General features: G+C 43.5%; 1 protein-coding gene across 3 annotated transcripts in view; it reads left to right on the forward strand.

Moving 5' to 3' along the window:
• The first annotated feature begins 2,350 nt into the window (after positions 1-2,350).
• Commd10 (COMM domain containing 10) overlaps positions 2,351-20,392 on the forward strand; it is a 120,630-nt gene continuing 102,588 nt past the window's right edge. The window contains exons 1-5 of one of the 3 annotated variants that reach the window (XM_051163060.1): positions 2,351-2,435; positions 3,945-4,035; positions 7,601-7,711; positions 12,346-12,501; positions 15,637-15,834. In XM_051163060.1, the coding sequence (XP_051019017.1) occupies positions 2,395-2,435; positions 3,945-4,035; positions 7,601-7,711; positions 12,346-12,501; positions 15,637-15,795 (558 nt within the window). In that variant the 5' untranslated portion in view covers positions 2,351-2,394 and the 3' untranslated portion in view covers positions 15,796-15,834. Of the gene's footprint in view, positions 2,436-2,896; positions 2,950-3,942; positions 4,036-7,600; positions 7,712-12,345; positions 12,502-15,636; positions 15,835-20,392 lie in introns of those variants that run through there. The other 2 variants (XM_051163058.1, XM_051163059.1) reach the window with 2 other exon arrangements.

Below are 20,392 nucleotides of genomic sequence, written 5' to 3' on the forward strand. Positions count from 1 at the left end.
CTTTGCCTCTGAGGTAAGTTTAGGTTCTGTCCAGTTGACAGTGTGAGCCTTTCATAGCATCCGTTTGTACTTGCCTTGCCTCCCACCCTTCTTTCCTTCTCTTCTGCTCTCATTCCCACGGCCCTGAAATTACCTCTAACAGGGTACTAGCCTATGGGCAGCTGGGCTTGTTTCCCAGAGAATTGTGGGTAACACGGAATGTAAAAGTGGAGACTTGAAGTAGAAAAACGGAAGAGCTTTCCAAGCATTTAGGAGAGCTCGGTATCCATAATAGATTAGTGGAAGAGGGGCTGGGGTCTGCATCCCTCCTGAGGCTGGGCTGATTAATTTAGAGGGCAAGGATAAAGGGTGGCATGGCATCCCGCCTCCAGTCAGTCCCCTGCTTGGCAGCAAGTGGTTACAAGTAGACAACCTTAAGGCCCTTCTTATGGATATATGTACCCATACGCCAGACAGTGCATAGACAGCTTAGGGGCAAGACTACTCTCAGCATCACTTTATGCCAGCAAGTAGTCAGTCATTGTTACATATGGAGGAACTGGTGTGACTGTGACTGGCAGGGACTCTCTGGGCAGAAATCTGGAGGTCTGTGCTTTGTACTCTCAGCAGAGAGTCTCTCAAAGGTACAGATCACGTTCCGTAATCCTCACCACAGTCTAAGAAAGCAGACATTGTTGTCCTCTCCGCCTTGTGTATCAGGCATAGTATGGTGTGTGAGGTTACAGAGACTTGGGATTTGAACCCTTTTCACTAAGCCCCAGCGGTGTTTTTTCTTGACAGCCAAGGAAGGGCTGAACTTCACAAAGGATTTGAAACAGTTTTACTTGATTAGTGACTTTACTTCAGCGATGAATCAAGACACAGGGTGAACGTTTTAACCAGTGAAGAGAAATTGGACCCCTCTAAAGCTACGCCAGGTAAGGCAATCTGTGTTTGGATCACAGACCCATAATTATGCAGATTCACACACATCTTTTTTGGGAGTAGAGTGTGGTGCAGCTAAATGTATTTGTATGTGTTCAACATACCGTATAATTGACTCAATCATCCACGTGGGGTTAAAATTCACTTTTAATTTGCAATCTGGCATCTCTCAGTTACAGTGTTGTTGGGTTGCTCCAGGAATGCCAACTAATTTAAATAATAATTTAAGTAAAACATAATTAGGAAGAAAATTAAATTCGATCTTTTGCCAGCTCTTGAGCAGTCTACTATTGAAATGTAACTCTAATCCATGAGCTGTCTTTTCATTTTCCAAAGCCTTTCACTCTCCCAGGATGATTGCTATGATTATTGCAGTAACTTCCTGTATAGTTTTCCTGATTATCTCTTTCCGATTGGACCATCATCCTGACTGTAATCTTAAAATCAAACAAACAACCCCCTAACATTTAATGGCTACCGATTTATCTACAGATAAGTGCATGGGCCAAAGCCTCTCACGGAAACTGCTTCTATCTTTACTTCCACTCTGTCTTTGACACCCGGGTCAAATCATTCTTCGATTCTTCAGTCTTTGCTCACCCTTATTTTCTGCTGAAACATCTCAACTCTGCAGGCTCAGGAAGCTTTCCTATCTTCCAGCTTTACTTTGATGCTCCCAGCCCCTTAACACACTCGGCTGCCCGCCCCCCCCCCCCAGGTAGATGAAGGTGTGTGTGTGAAAACGCATGGTCTCCTTAATCTCTTGACAGAGTGAGAAACAACTATACACTTTGCAGCGATTTATCTTCCGTCTATGTTATGCTGGACCCCAAAGAAAGTCTCAACGAATACCTGTTTTAATTGCTGACAAAAAAGGCAGAGAGAAGAATTTTTGGTATTTTGTCTGTTTGAATCTCTAGTGCCTAGCTCAACGCTTACTATACAGTAGGCACTCAATAAAGCTACTGTGGAAGGAATTGGACCAACATGTCCAAGGCCAGAACTCGGCTCTCCAGAGAACTCTTGGGATAGCAGACACAGGCAGGTCAATAGCATAGGATCTGGGAGCAAAGTATCTCCTGACAGAGTACGCTCCTTGGCCTCGGATCTTGCTTAAACCCTCCACTAAAGCTGAAAAATGTAAACGTATACTACGTGGCACAGCCATGTATAAACATATGCACACATATACACATATACCTAGGCAGGGGTGCAGATATGTAAATAAAAATAAATATACATGATCAGCCCGGATTCTGAAACGGGCAGAATGGTAGAAAGGAAGCTCATGACTTCCCTCTCCTTTTCGGGACCACACGCAGAGACGTCTCCTGGAACCGTGCTCACAACAGCCTGATGTCGCAAACATGCCCAGCGGCGAGACTTGGTCCTTCCGGGTTTCCGTCAGGCGCGCCGTGATTGGCTGGGCTGTGCACAGCTGACAGTCAGGCGGGCGAGGGAGCCTCAAGGATGGCGGCGTCCGGGTCGCTGATCCTGCCTGAGAGCCCCAGGTAGCGGTCAGGCTGAGCGCCCCGCCACGCGGGGGTGACCTGCTGGGGTGGGAGCAGGGGTGTCGCCGCCGCTCGCCCCTATGGTGCGGTCGGCCTGGCTCGGGAGCCAGAGTGGAGCTGTGAAGAGACGTCTCCCGGGCGCAGAGGAGGGCGTGGGCGTGGCGTGGAGAGAGTGGGTGGGGCGTGGAAGAGAGTGGACGGGGCGTGGACGAGAGTGGGTGGGGCGCAGAGGAGGGTGTGGGTCGGGTGGAAGCGGCGTGCTTCCGTCCTGGAGTGGTTCATCTGCACCGAGCTTGCAGGCCTGGCTGCCCCTTGTCTGTACGGGAGATACTGACTTGAGTGACTTTGTAGCTCAGGTAGTAGAAGTTGCTAGACGCTACCTGAGTTCTGTCCTCTCTCACGGGAAAATACTTTATGTTTTTTATTATTTTGGATCCGATGATGGTGAGAAAGGTTCACGCTGGTACTTCGGAGTGATTCACAAATAACACGTGCTAATAGCTTTTTGAAACCCAGTTCTGGTAGTTTAGGCATTAGTGACATACTTAGCCAGTTTTGGCCCCGTTGAATGTTACCATTTTGTGTAGTTTTTTTTTTTGTGTGTGTGTGTGTGAGTGAGGTAAGATTGGCTGGATCTGGTGATACAAAGCCCCAGTTTTAAAGTCCCCCTCCCTTTTTCTTTTTGGCAAAGCGGTTCTTAACTATGCTGCCTAGGCCGACCTCAAACTCGTGGAACCAAGAATCCCTGCAGCCTTACCCTCCCAACAGGCTGGCTCTATTGGCCGTCCCACCACCCTGCTCAGACTTCCCCCATTAAAACAAAATTATTTCCGAAAAAATCCGGACTCAGTCTGTGGAGGCAGAAGAAATACTTATGTATGCAAGCGAATATTGAAGGTTGAACACAACAGTTGGGAAGAAGACAGTTGGTCGTTTTAAGGATGTGACAGTCACTTCTTTTCTTCAAGCCCATGTCCTGGGGGAATGCAAACTATGAAGGCATATTTAGTATATGCACAGTTACAATTACCGCACAATTTGAATTTGGTTATTACAGATGACATGGGCTTTAAAGTAACTGTGCACTCCAGATAATTAAGTGTGCCTTATCTTCCCCTCCCGTCACCGATATTTGCATCATTATCCTTTATGGTTTTGGTGCAATCCCCTAATTTGTTGCTTTTTTCTTTCAGAGTTCTTTTTTCCATTAAGTGGTAGCCTGCGTTCTCACTCCTAAATTACTGCCATTCTGTGGCAGGGTACATACCTCCCCAAGTAATTTGCTACTTGGGGATAGAAAACTTGTCAGATGTGCTTTTACTTTACAATAGGAATGCTTTGGGGAGAGGCATCTTTTTGGGAATGCTCACACTGATTACCTGGCTGTCATTCATGTCTCTTCACTAGAAGAACATAGCTCACTGGATTTGTTGAAATAAAAAGGTACAGACAGCAGTGGCAAATATACTTTAAAACTAATTTTGAAACTTTGTTTACCCGTTTACTTAGCATGAAGAAAGCAGTGCCACTGATAAATGCCATAGACACGGCAAGATTCCCACGACTTCTTAGCCGAATTCTTCAAAAGCTCCACCTGAAGGTAAGCATTTCTGTGCCCCTGTGGCTGTGACCCTCCCTCCCCCCCTTTCCCGGAAACATGACGTGATGATATGGAGAGCTGTGAGAAATGGTCTTCTCTAGTGTGTTCTTGGGAATGCTACATCTGTGGGAGACTTGATAATTTTCTCTGGTCAGAAGTTTGGGAAACTTTGGATTCTGTAATTAACTTAAAAATAAAAATGGAGCTTTAGCCAGGGTGGTGGTGCACACCTTTAATCCCAGCACTCAGGAGGCAGAGGCAGGCTCTGTGAGTTCAAGGCCAGCCTGGTCTACAAAGCCCAGACAGCCAAGGCTACACAGAGAAACCCTGTCTCGGGGGTGGGGTGGTGGGGAGGAGCTTTGTAGATTGTTTTGCGTACTAATTTTGGGTCATAGGTGAGGGGTGAAGGTTTGACTTTGGACTTGTTTTATTTCAGTATATACTGTTCTGTGAAACATGCCTTAGGAACGTGCTGGCTCCATTTTTCGTGGTAATGACAGTTCAGCGTAGGGCTGGAGAGATGGCTCAGCGGTTAAGAGCTTATCCTGAACCCAGGTGGTCATGGTGTCTTTAATCTCAGCAATTGGGAGGCAGAGGCAGGTATTTGAAACCTAAGTGAGGTCTACAGGGCAAGTTCCAGGACAGCCAGGGCTACACAGAGAAACTGTGTCTCAAACCTCACCACCCCCCCGAGGGCACATAGTACCTTTTGTAGAGGACTTATTTGGTTCCTAGCTCCCACTTAGTGGCTTGTAACGACCCATAACTCCAGTTCCAGGGATCTGATACCTTCTTCTGGCCTTCTTGGTCCTGTATGCATATGGTGCATATAAACTCCAGAAGGCACACATGCACACACATACAAGTAATCAATAACTTTTCAAGATAATTCAGTCAGTATTTCTCCTCAGTATTTAATCTCTGATTTTTCTCTTTTTGCTTTGATTTCAAGGGTATAGTTTTTTTGGCCATGTGGAGGCTTGGTAATTAATTCATTATTTGGTAAGCAGTTCAATGTATGTTCCTTATTATAAAATTGCATTGGCCATGTTTATTTTTGTTTTTGTTTTGGTTTTTTGAGACAGGGTCTCTCTGTGTTAGCCTTGGCTGTCCTGGAGCCGCTTTGTAGACCAGGCTAGCCTTGGACTCACAGCGCCTCCCAAGTGCTAGGATTAAAGGTATGCATCACCATGCCCAGCTATTGACCATGTTTATGGAGCACATAAAAGAATGCTCTGCATGTTTCTAGGCACCAACACTCAGTTATAGCCAAGACTCTTACCTTCATTTTGTTCATTGGCCAGCAGACAGCCCCAGACACATGGGCCTATGCATTCTGAACTGCCTTTCAAGTCCAAATTCTGCACATAGTTTTCCTTCAGACCTTCTTGTTTCCTGGCTTTAGAGTAGTATCTGTTGCTCATAATCTCTTTTGGTTTGACCTTTTTTTTACATTTATGTATTTCTGTTAAAAAAACATGTATGAATGTTTTGTTGCATGTGTGTGTGTGTGTACCACATGTGTCTTGGTGCCCATGGAGGCCAGAAGAGGGCGCTGAATCCCCCAGAGCTGGGGTTAGAGATGCTTGTGAGCTGCCTTAGGTGGAACACGTCTTTTGCAAGAGCAGCAAGCACTCTTGACAGCCGAGCCATCTTTGCAACCCCTAACTGATTCCTAATGAGACCATTCCAGTAATGTTTCTAAATGTTTTTGACTTTTAAAAATGTTGATGATAGTTTAACAGCATTTAGAAATATCAGTGACTGCCCCTTACCACGTGGAGAAAACTTCAAAATCCTTGACACTGTGTGTGGGATCCTACGTTTTCCATATGTGCACTTGCAATCGCACTGGGCAGGACACACTTGCCAGGGCACACTTGCCACAGTGTGCTAGGCCCTTTTCCAAGTGTACGCTGTGTGTGTGTGTTCTTGTCCTTGCTTCCAAATGCTCTTGTTCCCTGCTTCACGGAGAGAACGTCACCTTTCAAGAATTTTGCAATCTCGCTCTCAAGCATTGTACGATTCTCTTCTCTGTGCTACCAGAACATTTGGTTGATTCTCTGCCACCTTTTAGAACTGAATTGTAAGCACTTATTTCACAAGCAGAAGATGACCAAACCCCTAACCTCCTTTACTGGTCTTCCTGCGTGTAGCCTTGAGAGTCATGCCTTCCGTATTGATGTAGCTCCCTCCCTCGGTGTATTTCTCACTATACAGTTGGCACTCAGTGTATACTTTGGAGTTAGTTCTTTTCTTTCACATGAGAAATGCAAAACCAACACAGGGCCTCTAAGTTCCACCTACAGTCAATTTGTATGTCAGCAGTTTGCATTGGGAAAAACTGAGGGAAGCCACACAGAATTCTGTAGCTGAAAACTTAGATATTGGTGGCCTCTGTTAATTATTTATTCATTTGTTTGTTTGTTTTTTGTTTTTTTGAGACAGTTTCTCTGTGTCACCTTGGCTGTCCTGGCACTTGCCCTGTAGACCAGACTGGCCTCCAACTCACAGGGATCTGCCTGCCTCTGCCTCCAAGTGCTGGGACTAAAGGTGTGTGCCAACCTCTGCCCTGAAGGTGGCCTCTGATCTTTAAAAAATAGTGGTTACAACTCATCTAGTGAAAGTCCCTCTGTGTTTGACCCCATAGGAGAGATTTTAGGACCCCATACGAAGCCTGTGATGTAGCCACTGTGTGCTTCTGTCTGTAGAGTCAGCTGTCAGGGTTCTTGATGAGGCACAGTAGAAACAATCAAGCAGACTGTGCAGGTCAGGTGGGGAACGAAGGCCCACTGTGGTGGGGCAAGTAGGCAGTTTCAAGAAGTGACTGCTAATTGTGAGATGAAATGAAGAAGAAAGGTAGGCATAAGAAATAGAAAGCGGGCTAGAGAGATGGCTCAGAGGTTAAGAGCACTGACTGCTCTTTCAAAGGTCCTGAGTTCAATTCCCAGCAACTACATGGCGGCTCACAACCATATATAATGAGATCTGGTGCCTTCTGTTGGCCTGCAAGGGTACATGAGGCAGAGCACTGTATACATAAATAGATAAATAAGTAAATATTAAAAAAAAAAAAAAAAAGAAATAGAAAGCAAGCAGCTGGGCATGCTGGCACATGCCTTTAATCCCAGTGGATTGCTGTGAGTTGGAGGCCAGTTTGGTCTACAGAGGGAGTCCAGGACAGCCAAGGCTACCCTGTCTTGAAAAACCAAAAAAGAGAGAGAGAGAGAGAGAGAGAGAGAGAGAGAGAGAGAGAGAGAGCGAGAAGAAAAGAAATACAAACAGACATCTGTGGTGGTGTAAAATTAAAGTAAAAAAAAACAAAAAACAAACAAAACAAAACACATCCATTTCTCAGCCCAGAATTCCAGCAATCACTTAAGTCACCACAAAAAACTCCTTTCACTTCGCTTACAGTTGTCTAGAACACATCCTAATTTAGGTTATTAGCACACCAGTTCCCTTTTCTGGTGGACTTACCTTTTCTTTTAGGCTCTTTTTCCCTTTATGAATAAGTGAGTCTCCTGAGTGTGCACTCTGGGCTGACCTCTTGCTGTGTTTGTAGGCTGAGAACAGTTTCACTGAAGAAGAGGAAGAAAAACTCCAGGCTGCATTCTCTCTAGAGAAACAAGAACTTCACCTGGTTCTGGAAACAGTAGCATTTGTTTTGGAACAGGTACTTTTATTGCCTCAAATTTCCTGTTTACCGCATATTTTCATGACTCTAATATCTGTGGCTTTCTATATTTTTATGTAGCTCTGTAAGATGGAAACTATCAGGTTATTTTAATCAAGAGTTTCAGTATACTGAAACATTTTTGAATGCATGGCTTCTTTACATATTTTGTTCTGCAGAAATAAATATATAATGGTAGTAAAGATTTAACAATGTGAATTGGGCCTTCATCTGATTTTCACTCATTGTATCTTAGTATAATTGGACAAATGGACACTTCCCATTTAGGAAGTTGAACAGTGATTGGGTGGCATGCATTTGATTAGGATGGCACATAAAGAGATGTCATCATTTTTTACATTTACTATTTTATTTCCTTTCTAACTTTTTCTTCTCAAACTCATCCCGTCATTTTTATTCCTGTTCAGTAACTTCAGCCTGAATCCCTTAGTCCTGTAGCCTTCCTTTATTTGTGTTTCTTTGATCATTACAGAAGGGCACATTGCTAATCTTTCATTATTGCACATATATCAGTTAAAAAAAAAATATGTATATATTGCTCTGCCTGCGTGTCCCCCTGCCAGCCAGAAGAAGGCATCAGATCTCATTACAAATGGTTGTGAGCCACCACGTGGTTGCTGGGAATTGAACTCAGGACCTTTAGGAGAGCAGACAGTGCTGTTAACCTCTGAGCCATCTCTCCAGCCCCCAGTCATTTGTTTGTTTGTTTGTTTTTCATTCACTAGATTTTTTTTAATATATTGTGGGCTAAGATATTATTTTTTGTACCACTTTTCTAAGCTTAGCACATGGCTGAGCTTAAAGTAGACTTTTAGTAAATTCCTATTAGTTTATTAAACAATTACTTATAGCACAAAATATTCAGTAATACTGCAGTTTCGTGTACATGGTAAGGAACAGATTCTGTTAGGACAGGCTGTCAGGCACCTGCTGCCACCTTATGACAAATACCTATAGATTGTTTTGATGAATACCTGAAGAAAGAACTTTAGGAAGGGTCCTGTGAGGAGGGGTGGGAAGACATGATGCTGTTTTCGTGGGGAGCAGCTAGGTCCTGTCCATGGAGGCAGGAGTGTAAGGCACACACTCATATGTAGCTTGCCCTGCTGTGGGAGCTGGGCTCTAAAGCACATGGCCTGCTCTCCAGTGACGCAGTAAGGACCCACTTCCTAATGGTTCTACAGCGCCCCCAGACAGCCGCCAGCTAGGGATGAAGCCTTTAAACACACACAGTAGCCTGTGGGAGAACACTTCACACTGAAATCATAACATCCACCCTTTGCCTCCATGTGCTCATTGCATTTCATAATGAAATAAGGATTTAGTCCAAACAAACGTCTCTATAGCCTTAAGTTCTAATACTTTTCAAAGGTCCAAAGACCAAAGTCCCTTCTGAAACTCACAGCTGTCTCTCAGCTCTGAGCCCTTATGTGGGTGACAGGAACAGAGCATGTCTTTTGCAAGAGGAGCAAACACTCTTAACTACCCAGTCATCTTTCCAGAGCCTAATTGATTCCTAATAAGACCATCCCAGTAATGTTTCTAAATGTTTTTCTCTTTGAAAAATGTTGATCATATTTTAACAGCGTTTCGACAGACAAACTCACCAAGTTACATGATTTTTGTTTTTTGTTTTTTTCTGAGACAGGGTTTTTCTGTGTAGCCTTGGCTGTCCTGGACTCACTTTGTAGACCAGGCTGGCCTCCAACTAACAGATATCCACCTGCCTCTACCTCCCAGAGTGCTGGGATTAGAGGTGTGCACCATCATGCCCGGCTAAGTTACATGTTTTTAATGTACAGAGTAACCGTTCCCATTTCAAAAGGGAGGAATGGTGCCATGCCATGGAAAGACCAGCACACGTCTGGGAAACACCAAGCTGTGCAGTTCCGTGTCCAGCATCCAGAGCTAATGTGGCATGCTTTCGGTCCCAGTGGACGTGGGCAGCCCCTTCTGCACAGCTCTGCTTCCTGTGGCACACGTGAGCCTCTATCTTGGCCTGGCTTCACTTGGCCTGCAGCTTTCCTCAGTGGATGTCACATAGGTCTGGCTCCAAAATGCTGTTTTCTCTGTTGCACCTTCGGGTTCATCTTTGCAACTTCATGAACCACACAGTCTGGCACTCCAGCCAGGGAGTCTTGCTGCTAATTGCCATAATGCTGTAGCTTCTGCATTCTGCATCCCGGCAGAACCAGCACTATGTGGATGCTGCTCTGTTTCTGCTGCAAGGGTGAGATGTAGCTTAGCATCCATTCGCCATGGCTGGAGCATCTTTTGTGTGGGAGCACTGACCCAGGCAACCACTTTCCAGCTCTGTGCCTTGGAACTGCCTCTGTTCAGGCACTGTGTGTTTTTTCTTTCAGATGAATGTTTTTCAGTTTTATGTCCTAGAGCCTTTGTGAGTGGCATCTTGTTACCAGGGCATCATTTCTAATGTCCCACTGCAAAGTGTAAAGTACCAGCTTTCTCCTTAATCTCATTAGTCTCTCCAGCAGTTAGAGCTTCCACTGTGTCCTTTCTGACTTGTTCCAGCTGCTTTCTTTGCATTTTTTATTTCTTTCTGTTTTACCTTAAAATACTTGGTTAAAGGCAGTGAGCAGTAACCATGCCACAAACTGTATACTGCCTTGAAGTTTCCTCCACCAATGATATTACTCCATTATTTTAATTTTATTTTTTTTATGTTTATGGTCTGCATATGTCTGTGCACCTTTTATGTGTCTGATGCTCTCAGAGGCCACAAGAGGTTGTGTAACTAGGTACAGACAGTTGTAAATTGCCGTGTGGGTGCCAGGAACTGAACCCAGGTCCTCTGGAAGAACAGCAGGTCTAGGTTTTTTTTTTTTTTTTTTTTTGGTTTTTCGAGACAGGGTTTCTCTGTGTAGCCTTGGCCATCCTGGACTCACTCTGTAGACCAGGCTGGCTTCGAACTCACAGCGATCCGCCTGCCTCTGCCTCCCGAGCGCTGGGATTAAAGGCGTGCGCCACCACGCCCGGCTTAGGTCTAGTGTTCTTAACTGCTGAGCCCTCTCTTCAGCCTCCAGTCCATTATTGTTTAATTTAGCCTCATTCAAAATTTCAGGACACATGAAGAATGTAGTCACGTGGTTTGTCAGAATGTAACATGAATGACTTCTAGGACCATTTCTGATGGCCCCTTGTTCATCTCCGAAGCCTCCTGAGCGTGGCCTTCCTGGCAGCATTCTGTGGGAATCAACACCGTGTTCTCCTTACAGCATTCTGGATCTTTTCTAGCCCGTGGCTTCAAACTCTTTTACCCATGTTCCTTCCGTACACTAGTGACAGAGGCCTGTAAACCCCATGGCCAGGCTTATCTTCATGGTAGTAGCCCCACTCCCTAGGCCGCTTTCCTCTTTTATCTGTTGTTATTGTGACCAAATACATGGGCAGTGCAGGAAAGGTTTATTTTGGTTGATGGGGTTTCAAGGGGTACAATCCATTTTGGGAAGCATGGAGGTGCAAGCAGCTTGTGGCTGGGGCAATGGGTGAACAGAAGCCCCTGGTTACATTGTATTTATATTAGGAAGCAGAGAGCTCACTCCTAAGTAGGGCCAGGCTATAGCCCATAATACCTTCCTTTATAGTCTTCCTGACAGGCCCCATGTTAAAACGTTCTACATCTTCCAAAGAGAGTGCTGCCAGCTGGGACCAAGTGCTTGAGCGAGCGCGCGAACCTGTGAAGGACACTTCATATTAAAACCTGACTGGTGCTTAAGCTTGGTGAACCTTCAGCAGAAAAAGAGGATAGTTGAACAGAACAGCACAGTACAGCACAGCATGGGCTTTGTGGGAAAGTTGTTCTCAGTTTGTGTAGGGAACAGAGCAGGTATTGTTAAAATTATTTTAAAATTTTCTTTTTCTTTTTTTTTTTTTGTGTGTGTGTGGGGGGGGGGGGGGGGTTTGAGACAGGGTTTCTCTGTGTAGCCTTGGCTGTCCTGTACTCACTTTGTAGACCAGGCCGGCCTCGAACTCACAGCAATCTGCCTGCCTCTGCCTCCTGAGTGCTGGGATTAAAGGCGTGCGCCACCATGCCCGGCTAAAATTTTCTTTTATTATGAGTAACTTCAGTTGGTAGATAAAGATAGTTTTGAGGATTCCTTGGGAAAAGTTTATTCGCTAAGACAATTGTAAACTTTAAGTAGTAATTTTAATGTTCCTTAAGGCCCAGGCAAAACAAACCATTTAGCTTGAGCAAGTTAGGCCTATTGACCATGAATTTTTAGCTCTTTGCTTTATATATTAATAGAACTGTTGAAAATGCCAGTAAGAGTGCATGAAGTCTTTTTGATTTAAAGTGTTTTAATGCTGAGGCTGGAGAGATGGCTCAGCAGTTAAGAGCACTTACTGCTCTTGCAGAGAACCCAAATTTGGCTTCCAGCATCGGCCTCGGGCAACTTAAAAGCACCATAACTCCAGCTCCAGGGACCCGGTGCCTCTGGCCTCCACGGGCCCAGAACTTGCACTCTTGTGCACTTACACAAAAACAGACACACACACAACACATACATTATTGAATTTGCTTTAAATACTTTGCATCGCTTGCAGTCAAGGTCTTTAGGTCTCTAGGATGTCTTGCTTCCTATCTTTGACAGGCAGTGTATCACAACGTGAAGCCAGCGGCACTGCAGCAGCAACTAGAGACTATTCATCTTACACAAGACAAAGCGGAAGCATTTGCCAGCACCTGGTCGGCCATGGGTCAAGAAACGGTTGAGAAGTTCAGGCAGAGGCTCCTGGGCCCTCACAAGGTATGGAACACGCTGTCCCAAACATAGTTTTCAAAAACTTATAGCACCTAGCCTTACAAATGATAATATTTTGTTAAGAGGTGACGTAAGGGCAAAAGTCAAGTTGAGTATTCCTGTTCAATCTTTTCTACATACTAGCATTTTTTGTAAACACAGCACGGTTTAGTTTTGACAGTTTGAAACACACCTCCATAATTTACAGGTAGGAATGAGGCAGTATCCTTCCACCCTCTGGCAGTGATCTCCTTGTGTTTCCAAGTGAGACTTCTTTTTAATGTGTACCGAGTCATTGTTTTCTCGCATCCGCATTAGTGCTTAGTAGAATCTCTTGCGTGAGGTAGGTGCTGACTTAACATATGTCAACTCCCATAAAACAAACCCGGGGGTGGGGCTGGGGACTGTAAAGTCAGCATCACAATGTGCCCTGCTAACTGGCCCTCACACAGTAGTGATGGTCCAGCAGATTGTGCCTTTTCTGACTCATATTCTATGTTACTTTGGTCTTCGGATGTGCCAGCAGTTTTGTGTCCCCGGGGTAAATCTCATGTGTCATCCTTTTAGCATGCTGCTGGTTTGAGTTGCTGATACTTGGCTAGAGGGTTTCTGCTGCAAGGTTGAGATGTAGCTTAGCATCTATTCACCACGGCTGGAGCATCTTTTGTGTGGGAACACTGACCCAGCTCTGTGCCCTGGAACTGCCTCTGTTTAGGCACTGTGTGTGTTTTTTTCTTTCAGGTGAATGTTTTTCAGTTTTATGTCCTAGAGCCTTTGTGAGTGGTACATGTGAGGTGAGCTGGGAGCTACTTTTTTGTCTCCTAGGGCCATCCGTGAAGAATCAGCCTTGTTCTGCATTACCAGGAATGCACTAGGTTCAGCAGTTCCAGACTTCTCAGGACTTAGAATTACCTGTTTGTTTGTTTCTTAAAGTTAAAACTGTTGGATTAGGCCGTGGTGCTATCTTGTATTTTTAACCTTCTTCCCTAAGTATATAGTTTTGATATCTTTTTACATACTTGCCATGCATCTGTATTCTGGGGATATTTTTCTTTTCTTTCTTTTTTTTAAAGATAATTCACTTTTCTTTTATTATTTTTTTCTTTTATCAAATTTATTCTTTTTTTTTTAACCTTTTAAAATTAATTTATTCGTATTACGTCTCACTTGTTATCCCATCCCTTATATCCTCCTGTTCCTCCCTCCCTCCCGCTTTCATCCTATTCCCCTCCCCTATGTCTGTGACTGAGGGGGACCTCCTCCCCCTCTATATGATCATAGGGTATCAAGTCTCTTCTTGATAGCCTGTTATCCTTCCTCTGAGTGGCACCCGGCCTCCCACCCGACTTCTCAGCAGAGACCATAAAAGCCAGAAGGGCCTGGACAGAGGTCCTGCAAAACCTAAGAGACCACAGATGCCAGGTTAGACTACTTTACCCAGTAAAACTATCAATAACTATTGTAGGAGAAAACAAAATATCCCATGACAAAACCAAATGCAAACAGTACCTATCTACAAATCCGGCTTTACAGAAGTTACTAGATGGAAAATTCCACCCCAAAGGGACAAGCTACAACCAAAACTACACAGGAAATAGATAACTACACCATAGCAAAAACACAACCACACAAACTCTCTACTGGAACCAACATCAAAATTAAGACTCTCAATAGTAACTTGTCATTAATATCTCTCAACATCAATGGCCTCAATTCTCCAATAAAAAGACACAGACTAACTGAATGGATGCATAAACAGGATATTTTTCTTAACGTACTTCATACTAGCAGGAACAGAGATACAGGTCTCCTTGTATCCAGGCATAAATCCTTGTTCTATGTAGGCATAAATCCTATAGAAAGAAATTTTTTTCAGTTATAATGTGTAGAGAGTGCTTGCTTGTGTTCCCTTCAATTGGAACGTGAATTGCAGTTGAAGTTCCAATTCTACATGTAATCCTCTGTGCGGTCTGTGGTTGGACAGTATATCTACTGCTCTGTGGCTGTCTTTCTTTTTTCTGTAATGGCGTGTCCCACACAGCTAAAGCTTTAGTTATGCTGGTGCTGTGTCTCACTTGGTCTGTTCTGGATCTCATGCTTAGTTTTGTGCCTAAGAATTTATAGACAGGTCAGTGTTATAGATGTTTTCTCTTTTGTTCCTTGTCAGTATTTTATACAATGTCAATCTTTTGCATGTAAGCCTGAAATCCTCTTTGAGCTACTTTTGGATAAGGCACAAGTGTTTTCCTCTGCTTTAATTACTGGAGCTTTAGAGTAAGGAGGCCAGGTCTGGCTGTGCATGCCTTTAATCACACACGCAGAAAGCAGAGGCAGTCGGGTCTCTGTGGATTTGAGGCTACTCTGATCTATATAGTGAGTTTCAGGACAGCCAAGGCTACACAGAGAGATCTGCCAACAAAACAAAACACTGGCGTGAGTGGAGCTGGAGAGATTGCCCACAGTCCTGAGCTCTTGCTGTTTTCAGCAGCCATGTCGGGCGGCTCATAGAGCCTTTAACTCCAGCTCCCTGGGACCCCATCCTCTCCTGGCCTCTGCAGGCTCCTGCGTACACATGACACTCATGTGCGTGCGCGCACACACACACACACACACACACACACACACACACAAACAATTAAAAAATAGTCTGAGATCAATGGCTTTGCTCTCATTTTTATATTTTTTTTTTGGGTATTCTGGTTTCTTGCTCTTATGTAGAATTTGGAAAACTGGTGTTCAGTATCTGCAAACATTCCTGCTGGCATAGTGATTAAGCTGTGTTTGATTTAATGATGAATTTGTAGAGGAATAAATTCTTAGCAGTGTGGAGTAAATTTCTCAGTTTATTAATGTGTTCTTTGATGTTTTTTGCCAGTGTTCTTTATTTTTATCACAGATCCTGTGCATATTTTGTAGCTTAGTATTTTATTCTGCTTTTAAAATTGTTATAAATATGCTATTTTTAAAATGTTGGTTCCAATTGCTTATTGTTAGATACTAGAAATGAAATACAATTAATTCTTTAAAAATATTGTTTTTGTGATACTGGAGATTGAACTCATGGCCTCATAAGTCCTGGTAAACTCTCTCTCTCTTTCTCTCTCTCTCTTTAATTTTTTTTATTTTTATTTTTCAAGACAGGCTTTCTCTGTATATTCTTGGCTGTTCTGGACTCCCATTTTAGACCAGGCCTTGAGCTCACAGCAATCTACCTGCCTCAGCCTCCTGAGTGCTGAGATTAAAGGCATGCATCACCATGCCCGGCCTGCTGACAAACTCTTCATGACTTGTCCTTTCTGACTATATTGACCTGTCCTGTGACTTTGATAATTTGGGATAGCTTCTTTCAAATACATTTCTTTCTTTCTTTTTTTTTTTTTTTTTTTCGGTTTTTTGAGACAAGGTTTCTCTGTGTAGCCTTGGCCATCCTGGACTCACTTTGTAGACCAGGCTGGCCTCGAACTCACAGCGATCCACCTGCCTCTGCCTCCCGAGTGCTGGGATTAAAGGCGTGCGCCACCACGCCCGGCTCTCTTATAATTATTTTTACATGAATTTTCAGTATTGGTGAATAGAGACTTTTCTTCCAAATCTACATAGCTCCCCCCTTTCTTTAATCAATGTGATATATATGATATACAGGCATGTTTTCATGTGTGCATGTGTGTGTATGTGTGCATGTGTGTGTATGTGTGCATGTGTGTGTATGTGTGCCAGAGGTCATGTTGGGTGTTTCCCTCCCCCTTTGCCCCCAATACCTTATGCTTTGAGACAGCATCTCTCTGTAGGACCTAGAACTCACTGAATCAAGTAGACTGGATGGCCAGTGCCTCTCTTTGCCAGCCTGTTTCTGTCATGCTGGTGCTGACATCACAGATGTACCCATTGTTTACGTGGGTGCTGAGGATGCGAGCTCAGGTCTTCATGGTTTATTAGCATCACTTTACCGACTGAGCCATCGCTCCAGCCCTCCTTTTCCTTATTTTCTTGTCTTCTTGACTGATGTGTTTCTGGCTCCCCAGCATCCCGCACGGTTCGCACCTCTCACTTATTTCCAGGCTCCAGCTGGAAGGTGGTCCTCAGCATCACCTGACCAGCTGCCTTCGGAGATGCTGCTTCAGGATCAGAATAACCAGCTGTCAGAGGAAATACACAACATGGAAAAAAGAAACTTGAGGGCTGGGTATCGCAGCATGTCTGTTATCCCAGTAGCTTGGGAGACTGAGGGAGAAGGGTCACAAGTTGAGGACAGTCAAGACAGTGAAGATACATAGTAAAACTGACTTTTAGAGAATAAAGTTGGGAAGACCGGAAGACGTTGGAAAGAGTTGACTGTATTTTGCCAGACTGTCTGTGTGTATGTATCATGTGCATGCCTGGTACCAGGAGAGGCAAGAAGAGGGTGTTAGCTCCCCTGGAACATGAGTTACAGTTGTTTTTGAGCCTTCATATAGGTCTGAGGCGCCGACCGTTGAACTTTCTCTTCGGTCCTCAAGCTATCCATTTTTTCTGACTGAATAATGTCCATTGTGAATATATAGCTGTGCCTTCTTATTCATCCATCCATCAATGGGCATTTAAGTTGTTGTCTTCTTGATAACAGGCTTACTAACATGTAGAGGTGACATTCCTCCCTGGCTTTGATTGCCATATTCCTGATGTGTGACATGGAGCATCTTTGCCATGCTTGTTGGTATCTCTGTTTAAAAAAAAATTAAAAAAAAAACCTTTTCTGTTTTTTTGTTAAGATTTATTTTTATTTTTAAATTGTGTGTGTGTGTGTGTGTGTGTGCACATGAGCGTGTATGAGTGTGTGCCATGTGGTGTGTGTGTGTGTGCGCACATGAGCGTGTATGAGTGCGTGCCATGTGGTGTGTGTGTGTTTGTGTATGGGTTTATGTTGGCACTTGAGGAGGCCAGAAGAGGGTGTCCTCGGGTCTCCTGGAGCTGGAGTAGTAGGTGACTGTGAACAATCAGATACTGGTTTTGGAAACCCAACTCAGGTCCTCTGGAAAAGCAGCAAGTGTGCTCAGCTGTCGAGTCCTGCCTCCAACCCAGCTTTACCCATTTTAAAAACTGGATTGCTTTTTTGCTGATCCTTGTTTGGACTCTTTTATTTATTTATTTATTTTTGCTTACTGACCCTTATCAGGTAATATGATGCGTGGATTTCTTTTGTTCTGCAGGATGCCTTTTTCCTTTGTGTGCACCTTGTTCAAGGACTTTGAGTTTAGTAAATCACATTTAAAAAAAAAAAATCTGTGGCCTTTGCTTTTGGTTTCATATCCTAAAAACCACCACCAGAGCATTGCCAGAGAGTTTTCCCCCTTAATATTCATTATGCCTAGTATACAAGTATCTAATTGATTTTTAAATTGTAAGAGCCCACTTTTGTGTTCTTATGCATAGCCAGTTTCCAGCACCATTTGATAAAGAGACTGCATTTTCCCATTGTGTGTGTTTGGTGCCCTTGTCAAAGATAAGTTGAAAAGTAGTTGAAAGGCATAGTGAGAAAATAGCTCTTTATGTCTTTATTATTTAGATCTGGTAAGTCAGAGAGAGTACTGTAATCGCTTTTTCTAACGCTTTACGGAAAGGAATTTTCCCTTCAGTCTCCTCACTTTTCAGAAACACTGTCTATTCCCTTGGAGACTGAGCTGGTACTGCTGCGTGTCCAGCTTTGCTTTCTTCCCTCTTCTCAGCGCCGACTGTCAGTGGTGCTTTCCCACACTTGTTATAAGGCCATGTGATCATAACACTAGATTACAAACCACGGAAAATAAGCAGTGTTTGTAATTTTACTCATTAAAATTTTATTTAGAATCCCTTAATACATTTGAACCATATTAAAAGTAAAAACTGCTGTGTCGAGTCTTTTTGTCAAAAATAGCTTTTGTTTCTGAAACTTTTCTTGAGGCACTATTTTTTTTTTTTTTTCTTCTCCAAGATAGAGTTTCTTTATGTAACCTTGGCTGTCCTGGACACACTTTGTAGACCAGGCCGGCCTTGAACTCACAGCTATCTTCCTGCCTCTGCCTCCTGAGTGCTGGGATTGCAGGTGTCTGCCACACCTGGCGAGTCACTATTCTTGTTGTTGTTGTTGTTGTTTTTTTTTTTTTTTTTTTTTTTTTGAGACAGGGTTTCTGTGTGTAGCCTTGGCTGTCCTGGACTCACTTTGTAGACCAGGCTGGCCTTGAACTCACAGAGATCTGCTAGCCTTTGCCTCCTGAGTACTGTGATTACAGGCATGTGCCACCATGCCCAGCTGAGGCACTATTCTTAAATTGTGTTTTTGTATTTTTTTCTAAAATACTTTAAAAAGTAAGATAATGAAATGGTCTGGAAGGTCTCTCCTAAAGTAGCATGCTTATCGATCTCTCTCCTTGAGAGGACGTAGGTGTGGGCAAGTTTTTAAGTATAAATTAAACTCGTTTGTTTTGAATGCCTACAATGCACTCAGTGTGATTTTATTCTGTCAAGCAGCTTCCTGTTCCTCATTTCACCATTTTCATACAGATTTATTCAAAATATACAGCCACTGTGTTGCATGATGAAATTTTATTATTTTTATGCAGGCTCTTACAGAACCTGCATTTAAAAATGAATGGCCAACGTTTCCTAAGACAATAATATTTCTAAATATTAAAAGAATTCCCTTTAATCCATTACAAAATTTATTTTATTAACTATAACAGCCAATCATTTGCTTCATTGTTAAATACTTATCTTTATTTAGAATATTTTATATATTTTTTGAGAATTATATACATATATGCAGTGCATTTTGATCTTAGCTAGCCTCTTTTCTCCCTTTTAATTCCCCCCCAGACTGCCTCCAACGTGGCCTCCTTTGAACTTCATGTCCTTCAATTAAAGGAAACACACACACACACACACACACACACACACACACACACCACTGAGTCCAGTTAATGCTACCTGTATGGGTATGGGCCATTCATATAGGCAACCACCAATGGCCACTTCCCTAGAGAGAAATGATCCTTCCTCCTATACCAGCCTGTAGCTACAAATAACTCCTCAGCCAGAGAAGGGCCTTGTGACCCCCTTACTCATCCATGCTGGCTTTTGCTGGCTTGCTCTTCTGTAGGCCTTATGTAGGTAACCACAGCTGATGTGAATTGATGAGTGCTATAGTCATGCCATGTCCAAAACACATTTCACAGCACTCCTTGCTGTCCTCTGGCTCTTACATTCTTTCTGTTCATGCTCTGTGATGTTCTCTGAGCGTTGGGATGGAGGAGTTGATACAGAAGTCCCATTTATGGACAAGCACTTAGTATCTTATTTTAGCATTTTGACCAGTTTTGAGTCTGTATTGACTGCTGCCCACTGCTTCTCTGGCCAAGGGTAAGAGCACCACAAATCTGTAGTCATAAACATAATTCTTTACAAAAAGCATAACATCATGAATATTTAGCAAAACAGCAATAGGTTCCCCCTAAGGCTCATGGTCTCTGCAGCCATGAGTTTAAGCATGAAATCCCTCCCATGGAGCAGACCTCAAATCCAACCAGAAAGCAGTTGGTTAACTGTCAACAGTCATGCCACTATTGCGCCAGTGGACACATGCTGCCTAGCAAGCTGGTACTGTAGCAGACAGGGTTTGATGCTGGGCAAGACTTTTGATGTTTTTTCTCTTCCAGTGGCCTGCACAGCACCTTCTGGCACTGTCAAAGCTAGCCAGCAGGGAGAAAGGTTCCCAGCTAGTTTGAGATTGATCTCTCAATGTCCTGAAACTAAAGGGTTTGGAGTCTTCAACATTATAATTTTACAATCTGGTTATGGTAGGTAACCAAGAGCAGTATCTATAGCCTGTGTTGTTTGAGGTCTCCCTGATCAGCAACTCATAGTGAGCTAATCCATGACTGTTGCC

This window comes from Acomys russatus, chromosome 20 (genome assembly GCF_903995435.1).
Source record: "Acomys russatus chromosome 20, mAcoRus1.1, whole genome shotgun sequence".
In the NCBI taxonomy this organism is placed as follows: domain Eukaryota; kingdom Metazoa; phylum Chordata; class Mammalia; order Rodentia; family Muridae; genus Acomys; species Acomys russatus.